Source organism: Rattus norvegicus, chromosome 9 (assembly GCF_021556685.1).
Source record: "Rattus norvegicus strain SHRSP/BbbUtx chromosome 9, alternate assembly SHRSP_T2T, whole genome shotgun sequence".
NCBI classification, from domain to species: domain Eukaryota; kingdom Metazoa; phylum Chordata; class Mammalia; order Rodentia; family Muridae; genus Rattus; species Rattus norvegicus.
In genome coordinates this window covers 81,937,624-81,954,832 of record NC_141542.1, presented here as the reverse complement: position 1 = coordinate 81,954,832, position 17,209 = coordinate 81,937,624, and the positions used below count along the sequence as shown (strand labels likewise).

General features: G+C 39.0%; 1 protein-coding gene across 1 annotated transcript in view; it reads right to left on the bottom strand.

Moving 5' to 3' along the window:
- Positions 1-17,209, bottom strand: part of Pth2r (parathyroid hormone 2 receptor) — a 103,341-nt gene that overhangs the window by 46,669 nt on the left and 39,463 nt on the right. Inside the window, 4 exon segments of the mRNA NM_031089.3 lie at positions 4,370-4,430; positions 6,900-7,053; positions 8,203-8,392; positions 14,022-14,119. Coding sequence (NP_112351.2) covers positions 4,370-4,430; positions 6,900-7,053; positions 8,203-8,392; positions 14,022-14,119 — 503 coding nt within the window.

The window sequence follows — 17,209 nt, the reverse complement described above, 5'->3', positions numbered from 1 at the left end:
GCTACTTGTTAGAATTAGTTTCTAATTCCTAACAATTTAAATAATACATGGGCAGAGATCATTGTGGGGAGATGTTAGAAGGTGGGGTACCCTAAGGGCCTAGAACACTATAGAGAATACATACAGCCATTAAATATTTGCTTTATTGAATTACATAAATTAAACTCAAATTTAGCTCAACATCACCTAATCTGGTGGTACCCATAGAAGCCATACACTAGATTAAATAGTACACATGGGGTTTTCATTATTACTTATACTTGAAAGTTTAGTGTAACACTTGAAACAACTATTTTAAACTTATAGACATGTAAATAAAAGGCTTGCATTTCTTTCTACTCAGACAAAACTCAGTATTGATCATACCAATGGTAAATGGTATGAAGAATTTCGAGAACATAACATTAATTTTTTCAAAGTCTAGATGATAAACTTTTTGAGAAATTATACTTTATAAATAAGTTATAAACAATGAAATGCTATTTCAACAACTTTAAAAGGCAAAATATTTTCAGTCCATAACTAACAACTATATATTTTAAAGCATAGATTTCATGTATAATTAATACAATCCCACCTCTAAACCCATAAAAATAGAAGACAGATACTGAGACGGTTTGTCCTTACCCACGTTCTCTCATTTTGTTAAATATGTTCATAGTGCCTATGCATTTCCAAATGAATACAAACATCTTTCATCAAACATCCTTCAAAAGTCTTACTTTCACTTATTGCTGTGTTTTGGATTTTAAATTACCCTCCAAAACCCCGTGTGTTAAAGGCCCAGTGTGGTGTTACTGGGAGGTGATAGGATCCCTACAATGTGGGACCTACTGAAAGGAAGTTGACTTATTAGGAGAATGTCTTTAAGGGTTAAACTGGAAGCCTGTGCCCCCTTTCTTTCCAGATACCATAAACTAAATAGCTTATTTAGTTTATGGACTAGATAGGGCCAACAAGGCCAAACAACCATGGATCAAAACCTCTTCTCCGAGTCCAATATAAACTTTCTCCTGTTTTTAAGTTGATTGTCTTGAGTATTAATCCCCAGTAACAGAAAGCTGTGTTGACTAATATTGATTATCAGCTTGATGTGATCTAGAATCATCTACAAGACAAACCTCTGGTCATGCCTGTTCATTTCTCAATTGAGTGATTCAATTCTGAAGACCTCCCCAAATAAGACTGGCATCATTCAATGGGTTGGAGTCCTGAACTGAATAAAAAGGAGAGAGCAAGCATGGCACCCACCTTTGCAGCATGTCCCTCAGTGAACCAAAGTAATTCCTGCTTTCTTAGCATTTAGTCACAGAAGCAAGAAACACAAGTCTCAGAACAAAAACACTAACTCACTTAACTCACAAAAAAAATGATGTAATTTATATGCTGCTGTGCAATTATTTTCCTTTTGAATATGCATATGAAAGTGCGTAAGTAGGTTTCTATATTGGTATCAGTCACACGTATTCTGTTACAAGACTGTAACTTGCAGACCAACAAGACTCCCACATCAAACTAATTCTGGCCCCGCCCAGCTGAAGTCTGTTCAGCCAGTGAACTTGGAAGCTTACTGGCATGGAAATCAAGACACAGAATTGTGATGCTGAACATCAAATTGAACATTTACAGAACTGTATACAGGTGTCTCTCTTTCAGATTACTCAATACACAAGAACGATAAAAGACTGTTAGCTGAGCTGCCCAGATCATGGCTGCATTACCCTCAGAAGCTTTCATCAGGGACAAAAGTCCTGCTCTACCAGCTGCAAAGCTGGGATTCCATACATTTTCATTCCAGTTTTGAGCATTTGATAATATCCTCACAATCTTTTTTTCTCTGCCTCGATGACATTTTACCACCGTGTCTCCTAACATATGAGATTCAATCACACAATTCTAGTTCTAAAAAAATTACTATATTTGAAAGTAGGTCAAAATTGGCTGTCTCTAAACACATCAAAAATTTGACTTCTACAGGTTAGGGTATCAAAGTTTCAAATTTTCTTTTTGACACAATAGGAGAGGCAAGTGAGATTTCAGACATTTTCAAGAAAATGCTATAACTATTTTAAATTAATTCTTCAGTGCCCCACATCATACACAGCTGAGGACTAACTTCTGTTCAGATGTTTTTAAATAGAGCTTAACACTCTAGGAAATAAAGTTCTGAATGCTGTAGTATCAGGCTCAAAGGTTCGACAAGACAGTGGGAATTTCTACACCAACACTGAAACCTGTATCATCCTACCATAAATAACTAGTGAGTGAATCTTTCTTCCTCTGTCTCTGTCTCTCTCTCCCTCTCCCCTTGCCCCTCCCTTTCCCTCTCCACCATATTAAATAAAAATAGAGAAGAGAAGAAAGACTAGGCCCTGGAAATTATGCAAATGCTAAAATGTTTTGTTGTGGCCTGACCCCCACCCCCAGAATAGCTGTACCCATTTTGTTCCATGCCTGCCAGTCACTGACACACGGAAAAATGACGTGACTCAGAACAAATTCATGCTGATCACATATCCTGTTATATTCTCTTCTGTACATCCAGAGCTTTGTTCCTCTTAAGGAATCCCACAAAGCTTTATGTAGGACCCATCAAGTTAAAAGTCACTGTGAACTGTTATGGCTTGAGTCAGAGCTGACCACCAGGCGTTCAGAACCTCCTACACCTCTCTACGAGCTCACTGTGGGTTTTGTGGCTGACACTGAAGAATGCTACTAATAAGCCAAAAGTTATGATCATAATACTCACGCTCTGTTATCTCAGTGTTGGAAAATTCCCCTGTTCACCACCCATCCACCACCCCGCACTCAGGACCGATCAGATAAAGGTTAGCTGACAGTACTTTGTCTAGTAAGCCAAAACATAGTACTGCTCCCCTCCTTGCCTTTTAAACTTTTGATCCTGATTTTTTCTTATAAAAAGCCTGTTCTGAGAGCAGACTGGTGCCACAATTAGGTTATTCCATTTTTGTGGTCCCGATTGATATTAGGGTGTGAGCTGAATAAACCACATGTCTAGGTCCCAGTTCATCAATGAGGAAAAACCAAAGCAGGAATCCAACCAGCCTGTCGCATCACATCCGTAGTCAGAGAGCAACAAATGGACCCATGCTGCCCGCTTGTGTGCTAGATACTCAGCTAGATTTCTTCTCTTTACTATAGTTCAGGACCCCTGCCTAAGGAATTGAGCTGCCCACAGTCATCAGAGTCTTCCTTCATCAATTAAGGTAATCTCCTGTAGACATGCTCCTGGGCCAACCTAATTTAAGCTGTTGTGCCTGGAAGTGTTCATGAACCCCAAAAGACGCACCACGGTCTTTATTTACAAACTTGAGTTTGGGCTGCATTGCCTCTGACTCGGTAGGACAGGAGAGTGTAGCCCCGAGTCCTCATCGGGACAAAATATAGAACATGGTGAGCAAGCGAAGGGGTTTCAGCCTGGCAAGCATCTAGTTGTATGACTACTGTAATCCAACAGGTGCGTGCTCTGAAGCAGAACTGTGAACGGTCTGGTACACGTCTGAAACAATCAAACTAGTCTTTGACTGCTGCTAAGAAGTGACTAGGGAGTAACTCTGTCCATGGAGTCCTTCCTGGTGCTTGAGTATAGCCTGAGATCAGCTACAGGTCAAGTTTCTCTTTAATATGGAGGCTGATCCCAAGAAGTAGATTTGGCCTCTCAAAACAATTCCTCAGTGAGAACTCTCTTCACTGAAAGTTAGAGCAAGTGTGTGTTTAAAACTAACCAACTCAACTATCTGGTGGAGTGTTGCTGGCTTTGGGAGTAAATAGAACCAAGCACTGGTTTTGCAATTTTATCACTTAGCATAACTTCCCCTAGTCTGGTAACACTTGATGGAATTTAAGGCAGGAAGAGACTTCTTTTGTATTTCCAGTAATGTTCCAAGTACCTTTTGAAAATATGTCTGGTGTGCTTATTTCCAAATAAACAAGATGCAGAGAAATATCAAGAGCTCCAGCTCGGGGTTCAAGGTGTACTTTACAGCCAGGCTGGGTTCAAGCCTCAGCAACACACACATAAACATACAAAAATGCAAACTCAGAAGTTGAGTGTGGAATGTTAGGAAAGATGGGCATTGTCATGTTTGGGTCATCACAGTTTTTAAATCAATTACATAAAGCATGAATTTCAGCAACTTAATCCAGTCTGTGAGCCTTTCTGTCCTCTAACCTAGTTGCCAAACTGCTTCCGGTTCCCGGCAATGCGTGAGCTTCTCCCACTGCATACAGGCAACTTCGCCTGACTCCCTCAAAGGATCACAGCCTCAGCTCGAGCAGCCAAGTGAAAGCCAGAGTCCACAGAAACCGAGTCCTCAAAAAGCCCCACCCCATTTTGATTTCCACTAACCTGGTATCCGCCAGAGTGGCTCGTGCTACTGCCCAGGCCACAACAAATACCGCTGGAAATCCTGAAAACAGAAAAAGATTTGGAGCCCATATTTACTTTCAGATCAAAAATTGTTTTGTTTGCTTGTTTTTTTTTCTCATGTGACAGTAATATTAGCAGTTAATAAATAGATACACGACAAATACTGTTTTCAATAAGAAACATGTTCTTAATGCCCCCTTGTTCATTAGAGGAATGAGTGGCAGCCTAAAGGGCAAATTGCTCCCGGAAGTCTGAGGGTGATGACGTTTCGTTAAGTTTCCCTGGCAGGGATGGAGGAGGAAACCACACTCCAAGGACACTGAAATTCACAGAGCCATAACCATGCAGAGGATAGTCCACTCTGACTAGCCACAAGCAGGCCTGCTTTCAAGGAACACGTCAACAAGGACAGAGAAACGATAGGAGAAGCTGTAGTCTTAAAAACATTGCACTGTTCAATCAATGGTACATTTAGAATGTTTCCACATTCTTAAAGCAGCAGAAGAAGAAGCTACCAAAAGGTTCTGACATCAGGAACTTCAGAAAGTTTGTCCTTTCTTGGCTCCAAATAAGTCCCCAACTCCAAACAGAAACATCTGTCCACACTCAAGAGACTGAACTGACGACTCAGAAAACAGGTATTTATAAAGTGAGACGGGTATCCTTGGCTTCCTTTCTCAGCATCCGCTTGCTCTTACATGACCTACTCTCCAACACCATGCCACTGGCCATGAAGCCTGCACCCGAAGCAGGCGCTCCCAGATCTCCAGAATTGTTTGCTTGCTTCCATCTATCTTTATCCAGCTTTGGCTGCTGGACACAAAAGGAACATAGGGATGTCCGCAGATACGTCCATATTTAATTTACCACCAAACGAACACTTGAAAACCACTTGCTAGACTGAGGTCACATTGTACACAGGAAACACATTATGTACAGGTGGTGAAGTATTTATACCTGCTGATGATTTTCAAAAGGAACACGGGATGTGCATATGTTCTACAATGAAAGGATGGCAACATGTCCACAAGCATATCGAATAACTAGAATAAGTACTTTATATACTAATAAACAGACATTGGCACCTCTTTTGACAGTTGAAAATTAAGCATATAAAAGCTAAGTATCCTATTCATAATGGTGAAAGCTAAGAATGAAACCCACTAAATTTAAAATTAAAATGTAGAAAGATACATAGATGAAAGAATGAATGGAAAGAAGAATAAAGTATCATTTGTGGGGAAAATGAAGCAAGGACAGAGAGGAGTAAGGATTGTGGGGTTAAAAGAGAAAAGGGGTCGTTATTTATGTTTACTCCTCTCTGCGTTGTTTATAAAGATTTGTCTTTAACTGTGTAAACATGTGTATGCAAAGGCATGAGCCATGTGTGTATGGGTACATGCAGAGATCAGAGGCATTGGGTCCCTATAAGCTGGAGTCCCAGGCTGTTGTGAGCCACTTGATATGGGTAATAGGAATTGAACTCAGGTCCTCTGGAAGAAGGATTTGAGCTCTTAACTGCTGGTCAGTCTCCAGGCCCCTTTCTACAACTTTGTAATCAAACTCAGTATAAAAGCAATCACTTTAACATTTATCTAATCCAATACTAGATTAAAAAGTAACACTCAGATAAGCCTTGGTTCCTCTTCAGATTAAAAACTTTCCTTTGCCTCATTTAAAATTAGTATTTTAAAACCTTAATGTAAGTAGAGTAGCCCAATATCACTACAACATGAGTTCTAGGTTTCTGAGTACTTGCCTACCTGGAGAGAATCTAAAACCATAATTGGCCCAAATGAACAATAAACAAAAAGCAGTCAAGTTCCCTTCTACAATAAAGCCAATATATCATGTCACTGAGAGAAGATATGCAATTAGATTCTCTGTGAATTATTTCCATTACATGCAAAGCCACCACATGTTTTCAAGCATTGAAGAATGGATTTGTAAAAATAAGATCATGAGGACACAATCTGTTAACCAACAAGATATGAACTATGAAAGTAATTTGAATAATCACCATCCATGAATTGTAAGGCTCTATAATTTGTTTGTATCTTTCTGTGTTCAATGAAGTAAAAATATGCTTTTGTGACACTCTCATTATTTGACCTAGAAACACAAATCAGAGATACTGCTATAGTCTATAAATTCAAACTTCAAAACTGTTAGGAGGAAATCATTAACAGACCAGACCTGGCATAAGGCACGGGCCTGAATGGAGTGAACAGAGTACAGCTAACAAGTCTTCCCAGCTTCCTCCACAGCTAGAACTTGGCCTAGAAACACTAACCACAATTTAAGCTTGAAAAGTTTGTTACTACCAGGAGAATGATAGAATTGATGTTAAAAAGTGAATTTCATTAATGAACAATTAAATAAAAGAAAAGTAATAAGGTAAGATGAGTGGGATTCTTTAAAAGAAATAGCTGGGGGAGGGCTGGTGGTGGACAGGGCATGATGTACTCAGTTCCATAACCAGTAAAAGGAAAGGGACACGAGTGCTTACCCCAGCCTATCAAGATGAAGCCCCACAGGTATTTGGTGTCAGAAAAGAAAGACACAAAGATTAAGTTATGCAGGTAGAGCCCTTCCACCAGGATCCAATAATAGTTTGTAGCCAAGAAATAAATAAACATCACGACAGCGATCTTGCACCCCACCTGTTGTGAATGAACCAGAAGTGCATTGAATTAGGACATTTTATTGTGCTGGATGCCACCCTGAGACCCCTAAAATAAATAGTTCTTCCACTTACCTTCTGATAATTAAAAGCATCTTAATTCATGAGAACACTAAGAATGTTGGAAAGATCAGAATCAAGTTGTCTTAACATAGGACTTTGCAGACTACAGACTTGATTCTGCTTTTAAAATAGCATATTTTTCTTTTAGTGGCTATCAAATTTCATATTTTTCTTTTTATAAAGATAACATAGTTATTTTTTATCAGGAAAAAACAGAAGAATAAAAAATGAGGAAAAATATTAGTCTTAGTCATGTTTCTATGACAAATTTGTTTCATTCTGGGTTTCTCACGTGACTACCCTAGCAAAATTAATTGCACCAAGTACTAATAACAGAAACCAGTAAATATTTCACATCTGAGGGTTGATATAAGGGCTGACACTTCTGCTGAGCTGAGGTGGGCTCAGTTAACCTTCACTAGACTCCCTCAGTTTGCTTCATCCAGTACCCTGACACTTGACTACACAACACTGGGAAAAACAAATCACAGGCTAGGCCTGTATCAAACAACAGGACACAAAGTCAAAAGGGAAACAGGGCTACAGATTGTCATTCCCTGGGATTATGGAGAAAATCAACCTACTATAATTAAGTGCCTAATTCCCACCCCCAATACCCCCCATGATCAAATTTACTGAACTATTGTGTGACTCTAAACTCTTAAGACTGGGATATTTAAGAGAAAAGTCACATGCCTTGGAGTTTTATGTTGTGTCAAGACTTCAAGAGTAGAATATGGGAACTGAATATGGTAGCCTTTTAAACCTCAGGCTTCTGTTTTTGCTAATGAGATTTTACTTTTAAAGGTAACCTTGACAGCTACCATGACCCTTACGTCAGATTCCATTACATACAAGCATTTTGTAGAATTTTCTTTGACATATATATATTACATACACATATATGATATGTATATAAACTTACAATATATATGTAATATAGCCTATCTAATTAATTTAAAGAAGCAAAATAACACAAAACGACTTAATAAATCTTTGTTTGGTGGAGTATGATGTGAAACTTATTTATAAAAATTCTGTACTGAGAGAAAACGGGAACACGTACATACTGAGATTTGTCCACAGATGGTCCTCCAATGAAGTTCTGAAGGTCACCCTGCATCACCAGAGACTGCAGTGCCTCTACTCCCAGGTGAGCCTGGGCTACTCTGTCCTTGACAAAGATGCTCATGGCTCTCAGCATGAAGGACACAAACAAATGCAAGTGGATATAGTTCCTAGTGCAATGCAACCGCCTATGTGAGAAAACATTAATCACTTAGGTTGGATAGAATTAGAACAGAAGAAGAAAATACCCACAATGAGCCCAAACACACACATGCGTGCATGAACACACACACACACACACACACACACACACACACACACACACACATACACACACACACAGGAAAACATGGTAAACTCAAAAGTGAAAATTTATTATTGGGTTTCTAAGAAAAATGGTTTGGATTGAGCCTGACATCCCCACCCCCAAGAAGGTGGAGGAGGAAGAGGAGGAGGAGGAGGAGGAGGAGGAGGAAGAGGAGGAGGAGGAGGAAGAGGAGGAGGAGGAAGGGGAAAAGGAAGAAAAAGAAGAAAAGAAAAAAAGGCTTGATTCTAAAATTAAAATGTAACTTTGTGACTATTCATTTCAAATATATTCTGACCTACCAACATTGGAATCCAATTTTTGTTTTGCTAAACTATCAGCCTATGTTATATTATAGTATCAATACAGTGCGGGAGTGCGCTCTCTCTCTCTCTCTCTCTCTCTCTCTCTCTCTCTCTCTCTCTCTGTCTGTGTGTGTGTGTGTGCGTGCGTGCGTGCGTGCGTGCGCGTGTGTGTGTGTGTGTGTGTGTGTGTGTGTGTGTTTCATGCCACTCTTAACTTGGATTTCACCAGTCGGATAACCAACTATTTCTTGTCTTAGACATAGTTGGATTATTCTTACCCTATCTGATCTCTGCTTACATCTTATACTTAGGTATCACTGAGGTCTCAGTAGGACACTTTTCTTCTCCCACTTCTATCCTCCCAAACTACTACACACTGGTTCACATTGTACAAATCACTGTGTGTTCCTTCGGGGCACTTAGAGTACAATCTACTACTTCTTTCCTCGATTCATAGACTCACAGCCTACTGTGCGAATGTAGACTCATAGCCAATTGTGTGGATGTAGACTCACAGCTGACTGTGTGTATGTAGTAGAACCATCCTATACATGCTGTTCTGTGGCACAGTTCAACTTTGTTGTTCAAAATTTTGTGTCAATTTAAAGTATATAGTATTTTGTTGGTCACAGATGTAATATAGTTTGCTGAGCAGATATCAAAAAATTTAGAACATACTTTAGAGGAAGCTGGACTCCCAGGTGCTCTGACACACCCAGGATCATAGGTGAGGCCAAAATATCTGCCCCAAAACCCATCTTAACTGGGGCCCCCACAGGAACCAGGAAGCAGGAACGCCCACCCACCCAAAGGCAAACATTCCTTCTGGCTTGCACCTGTGCCTGAAGTGGACCCAGGACTCTGGCTCCCTACCCATTCCTGCAACACCTAGAGAAAGCTTGACTCCCAGGAGCTCTGACACACCAGGATCTCAGAACAGCAAGAACAGCTAACACCAGAGATAATCAGATGGCAAGAGGCATCTCAATATCTGATGCTGATGGTACCTTCTCCAAAATTGACCATATATTTGGACACAAAAGCCTCAACCAATACAAGAAGATTGAAATAGTCTCATTCATCTTATCAGATCAGCATGGAATAAGGCTGGTGGTCTTCAACAACACCATAAGCAATAGAAAGCCCACATCTACATGGGAACTGAACAACTACCTACTCAATGATAATGTGGTCAGGGAAGAAATAAAGAAAGTAATTAAAGGCTTTTTAGAAATTAATGACAATGAAGACACAACATACCCAAACTTATGGGACACAATAAAAGCAATTCTAACAGAAAAACTCATAGCTCCAAGTGCTTCCATAAAGAAATTGGAGATAGCATACACTAGCAGCTTGACAGCACATCTGAAAGCTCAGCAACAAAAAGAAGCAAGTACACCCAAGAGGAATAGATGGCAGGAAATAATAAAAAATCAACCAAGTAATAACAAGGAGAACTATACAAAAAAAATCAACAAAACCAGGAGCTGGTTCTTTGAGAAAATTAATAAAATAGATAAACCCTTAGCCAGGCTAACCAGAGGGCACAGAGACAGTATCCAAATTAACAAAATCAGAAATGAAAAGGAAGACATAACAACAGAAACTGAAGAAATTCAAAAATTATCAAATTCTACTAGAAAAGCCTATACTCAAAAGAACTGGAAAATCTGGATGAATTGGACAATTTTCTAGACAGATACCAGGTGCTAAAGTTAAATTAGGATCAGATAAACCATCTAAACAGTCCTGTAGGCCCTAAGGAAACAGAAGCAGGCATTAAAAGTCTCCCAACCAAAAAAAAAAAAAATCCCCAAGGCCAGATGGTTTTAGTACAGACTTCTATCAGACCTTCAAAGAAAACCTAATACCAACACTTCTCAAACTATTTAATAAAATAGAAACAAAAGGAACACTACCCAATACATTCTTTGTAGCCACAGTTACCCTGATACCTAACTACACAAGGGCCCAACAAAGAAAGAAAACTTCAGACCAATTTCCCTCATGAATATTGATGCAAAAATACTCAATGAAATTCTTGAAATGAGGATCCAAGAACACATCAAAATGATCATCCATCATGATCAAGTAGGCTTAATCCCAGGGTTGCAGGGATGGCTCAATATACAAAAGTCCATCAAACAAATCCACTAAGTAAACAAACTCAAAGACAAAATCACATGCTCATTAGATGCTGAAAAAGCCTTTGACAAAACACAAATCCGTTCCTGCTAAAAGTATTGGAGAGATCAGGAATTCAAGGTCCATACCCAAATATAATAAAAGAAATATACAGCAAGCCAATAGCCAACATCAAACTAAACGGAAAGAAACTTGAAACAATCTCACTAAAATCAGGGACTACACGAGGCTGCCCACTCTTCCCTTATCAATTCAATATAGTACTTAAAGTTCTAGCTAGAGCATTTAGGCAACAAAAGATCAAAGGGATACAAACTGGAAAGGAGGAAGTCAAGATTATCACTATTAGCAGATATTATAGTAAACTTAAGTGACCCCAAAAAATCCATGAAAGAACTCTTACAGCTGTTAAACAACTTCAGCAAAGTGACTGGATACAAAATTAACTCAAACAAATCAGTAGGACAAACTGGCTGAGAAAGAAACTAGGGAAATGACACCCTTCACAATAGTCACAAATAATATAAAATCCCTAGGAGTGACTCTAACCAAGCAAGTGAAAGATCTGACTGACGAGTACTTCAAATCTCTGAAGAAAGAAACTGAAGACCGCAGAAGACAGAAAGACCTCCATGTTCATGGATCAGCGGGATAAACATAATATAAATGGCCATCTTACCAAAAGCAATTTACAGATTCAACACAATCCCCATTAAAAGTCCAACCCAATTCTTCACAGAGATAGAAAGAGCAATTCTGAAATTTATCTGGAATAACAAAAATTCAAGATAGCAAAAAATTCTCAACAATAAAAATCTTCTGGGGGAAATCACCCATATTCCCTGATATTCATAGCAGTCAGAATGGCTAAGATCAAAAACTCAGGTGACAGCAGATGATGGCGAGGATGTGGCCAAAGAGGAACACTCCTCCATTGTTGGTGGGATTGCAAGCTGGTACAACCATTCTGGAAATCAGTCTGGAGGTTCCTCAGAAAACTGGACATAGTGCTACTTGAGGACACAGATATACCACTACTGAACATACATCCAAAAGATGCTCCAACATATAACAAGGACACATGCTCCATTATGTTCATAGCAACCTTATTTATAATAGCCAGGAGCTGGAAAGAACCCCCGATGTCCCTCATCAGAGGAATGGATACAGAAAATGTGGTACATTTACACAATGGATACTATTCAGCTATTAAAAACAAGGACTTCAAGAAATTCATAGGCAAATGGATGGAACTAGAAAATGCCATCCTGAGTGAGGAAACCCAATCACAAAAGAACACACATGGTATATGCTCACTGATAAGTGGATATTAGCTAAACAGAAGCTCTGAATACCCATGATACAACTCGCAAACTATATGAAACTCAAGAAGAAAGAAGACCACACCAAAACACAGATGCTACAGTACTACTCAGAAGGGGGAAGAAAATAATCTTGGAAAGTAGAAGGAGAGGGGGATCTGAAAGGAAGAGAGGAAGCTAATGAAAATGGGGGAGCAGTACAGATAAGGGAAGAGATGGGGAAGAAGTACAGAGTGTCAGGATTTCGAAAGGAGGTATGGAGCAGTGAGGGAGGGGGACCTGGGGGTAGCCACAGAAAGTCCCAGATGCCACAGAACCAAGAAGACCCAACAGGGAGGACATTAGTCAAAATATCCTACAAAAGGGAAAGAGAGCTTATAGAGACCATATCCAGTGGATAGGCATGGCCCCTGTTTGAGGAATGAGGCCACCCACCCCAAAAATATTAATCCAGAATTCCTCCTGTCAAAAGGAAATGCAGGAAAATAAAGCGATGTAGAGACTGAAGGAAAGGCCCTCCAGAGACTGTCCCATCTAGGGATCGATCCCATCTGCAGCCACAAACTCAGACACTATTGTTGATCCCAAGAAGCACTTGCTGACAGGAGCCTGATATAGCTATGTCCTGAGAGGTTCTGCCAGAGCCTGACCAATTAGATGAGGATCCTCATAGCCAAACATTGGACTGAGCACAGGGACCCCAATGGAGAAGTTAGGGCAAGGACTGAAGGAGAAACCTCATAGGAAGAACACAGTAGCAACCAAACAGAGCCCTCCCCCACCCCAGAGCTCCCAGAGACTAAACCACCAACCAAAGAGTACACAGTGGCGGGTGGGGGACAACCCATGGCTCCAGCTGGATGTGTAGCAGAGGATTGCTATGTTGGCCATCACTGGGAGGGGAGCCCCTCAGTCCTGTGGAGGCTCAATGACCTATGGTAGGGGAATGCTAGGGCACTGAGGTTGAAGTAGATGGAGGAGTACCCTCATAGAGGCAGGCTGCAGAGGGGAGGGGATTGGGGGATTGTGGAGAAGAAACTGGGATGGGGGATAACATTTGAAACTGAAATAAATAAAATAACCAATAAAAAATGAAAAAAACAATTAGGCAGTAGCAGAGATCACTAAATAGACTTTCTTTCAAATTTCATAATTAGTAAATATAAATATATTCAAATTCTTTTTAAAAAGAACATACTTTCATACAGTTGAATCAAAATAATTTTGGAAAAATGAGTTACTCCTCCAAGAATGAATGTTATTGTAAAATTGCATGCAGTACCAACCACTTTGCAAACCAATAGATCGAGATAAAGATTTATTAGCACAAAGACTTCACACACTTAATGCTTTTAGATTTTAGAAAACTGAGAATGAATTGTCAACGGCAATTAGCAGTGGGTGTCTCTAAACTTCTTATACTAGCTAAAGAGTGAAGTTGTTCTTGGCGGGCTGCTTGCACAGCACTCATAAAGTCTGAGACTCAATCCCTAGGACCATATAAACCAGGTATAGTATGTAGATAGACTACAATCCCAGTGGAGGCATGCAGGATTAGGATCAGATCACCACCAGTCACACAGTGAATCTGAGGTCAGCCTGGGCTACATGAGACTCTAGCTCAGAAAACAAATTTCTATAGGAAAAGGTTAGAGACCACAGATTGTGTATGCGGTATGTGCTCTACAGATGGACATTAGAACACTCCTTCTGGGAGAAAGCAACTGCAGCTACTTACCTGAAATAGCCAATGATGAGAATGGCTACTGCCAAGGAGCCAAAAGAGATGGAATAGCCGACAGTGTACAGGATGTAGAGGTTTTCAAAGAACTCTTGCTATAGGGGGAGAAGACAGTCAACATATGTAAAAGAAAAATGATTGAAAACAATTACATCCTATTTGGAATATTATGTCTGGTTCTCTCTAGCTTTTATGGGCTGTAATTTACATGCAATAAAATGGACAAATCTAAGACAAGCTACTTGACATGTTTTAACACACCAAGTTCATTCAAACCCCTTGCTAGTGAAAAAGCCACCCACTGTCCACCCACCCACAACCACAATTTCGATTTCTGTCACTACAAATTAGCTTTCTCTCTTCACACACTTCATATTCTTCCAGAGTGTTCTTAGGCCTAAAAATTATAAAATGTATGCTCTGTTGTCAACAAAATGTGTTTCATAATCTTCGATACCGTTTCATGTTTTTTATATTTCATTTCCTTTTATTTTTTTTATTTAAAAATGGTAGAATCAAGAAAATGGAAAATATAGTAAAAGGCAATTCATGTACTTTCCATCCATTATCCTTTAATGTTATATCTAACATAATTATACTAAGATACAAAACCAAAAATTCAACATAATTGCATTGTACCAAGTGATATCACAGGTAATGTTACCACATGTGGACACATTCTTACATTTTTTTCAACTTTTTATTGACTGTTTGTGAGCTTCAAATCCTGCACCTCAGTTCCACTCATCTCCATGTCCACTTGTACCTGCCCTCTGCCCTTGCAACTTCCCCCACAAAAGAAACTAAAAACACACAGACAAAAAATTAAAACAAAAGCCGTACTATGTCACAGTGTGTCCCACAGTATATCCTTCTGTCCACACATCTTCTCTTGAAAATGTTCATTTCAATGAATCATTGGTCTGGTCTGAGGCCTCTGGCTTCTGCCAACTCACCAATGTTCATGGAGACTCCTCCTGGTTATCCTGTTGTGGTCCAGTGTCATGGAGATCCTGAAACTTTAGATCAGCTGGACCTACTCTTTACATGTGAACACTTTTTGACTAACATTGAAATCAAGACACATCCATCAGTGAAAAGGACTTGCTCATATGTGGCCATGTCTAGCCTCCTCTTCTCCAGCATCCAAACACTGGGGAACTACAAATCTGTTTTCCAATTTTGTGTTCTATGGTATTGTGTAAGCCAACTGAGACTTTAAAAGACTAAATGCAGAGGCCTTGAGGCATATTCAAGTTGTCATGTCTGTCACTAATTTGATTTTACTCACTTATTGCTGAGTAATATCCATGGAATGCTCATAACATACGTAAATTATTATACTCAGATTAGTTTCTTATCAATAGTACACAGTTGGATCATATTTTAAAGGATGAAATCAACTCAATAAAATTCTCGCAAACCGAACTCAAGAATACATCAAAAGATCATTCACACAATCAAGTAGGCTTCATCCCAGGTATGCAGGAATGATTCAATATATAAAAATTCATCAAGGTAATCCATTCAAACAAACTCAAGCAAAACTCATACAAAAAAAATGATCATCTCAGTAAATGCTGAAAAGGCTTTTAATAAAATACAACACTTCATGTAATTGGTCACAAAAACAGGCCTCAACAGATACAAGAAGATAGAAAATATACCATGCATCATATCATATAACCATGGACTAAGGCTGTTCTTCAATAACAACAAAAAGCCTACATAAACATAGCTCTGAGTGAAAAAAAAAAAACCTGGAGAGAGCATGCACTAGCAGCTGCATAGCACATCTGAAAGCTCTAGAACAAAAAGAAGAAACTACATCCAAAATGAGTAGATAGTAGGAAATAATCAAATTTAGGGCTGAAATAAACCAAGTAAAAACAAAAAGAACTATAAAAAGAATTAATAAAGCCAGGAGTTGGTTCTTTGAGAAAATCAACAAGAGAGATAAACACTTAGCCAGGCTAACCAGGGAGCACACAGACATTATTCAATTTAATAAAATTAGGAATGAAAAGAGAGGCATAACAACAGAATCTGAAGAAATCCAAAAGATCATCAGATCCTACTAAAAAACCATATGCTCAACAAAACTGGAAAATATGGATGGAATGGACTATTTTCTAGGCAGTTACCAAAATTAAATCAGGATCAGATAAACCATCTAAACAGTCCCATAACCACTGAAGAAATGGAAGTAGTCATTAAAAGTCTCCTAACCAAAAAAAGCTGAGGTCCACATAGGTTTAATGCAGCATTCTATCAGACCTTCATAGAAGACCTAATACCAATATGGTCCAAAGTATTACACAAGAAAAAAAAACAGAAGGAACACTACCAAATTCCTTCTATGAAGCCACAATTACTCTTATACTCAACCACACAAAGACCTAGCAAAGAAAGAGAACTTCAGACCAATTTGCCTTATAAATATCGATGCAAAAATACTCAATAAAATTCTCACAAATAAAATTCAAGAACACGTCAAAATGATCATCCATCATGATCAAGTAGAATTCATCCCAGGGATGCAGGGATGGTTCAAATATACAGAATTCTATCAATGTATCCACTATATAAACAAACTCAAAGAAAAAACAAAATCATATGATCATCTCATTAGCTGCTCAGAAAGAATTTGAGAAAATTCAACACCCCTGCATGTTAAAAGTCTTGAAAAAAATCAGGAATTCAAGGCCCATACATAAACATAGTAAAAGCAATATAGAGCAAACCAGTAGCCAACATCGAACTAAATGGAGAAAAACCAGAAACAATCCCACTAAAACCCAGGACCAGACAAGGCTGCCCACTCTCTTCCTACCTAGTGAATATAGAACTCAAAATCCTAGCCAGAGGAATTGGACAACAAAAAGAGGTCAAAGGGACACAGATTGGAAAGTAAGAGGTCAAAATATCACTATTTGCAGATGATATGATAGTATACTTAAGTGACCCCAAATATTCAACCAGAGAACACCTAAATCTGACCAACAATTCAGCAAAGTGGCTGGATATAAAATTAACTCAAACAAATGAGTAGCCTTCCTCTACACAAAGGATAAAATGGCTGAAAAAGAAATTAGGAAAAGGCATCCTTCACAATAGCCACAAATAATATAAATACCTTGTTGTGACTCTAACCAAGCAAGTGAAAGATCTGTATGACAAAAACT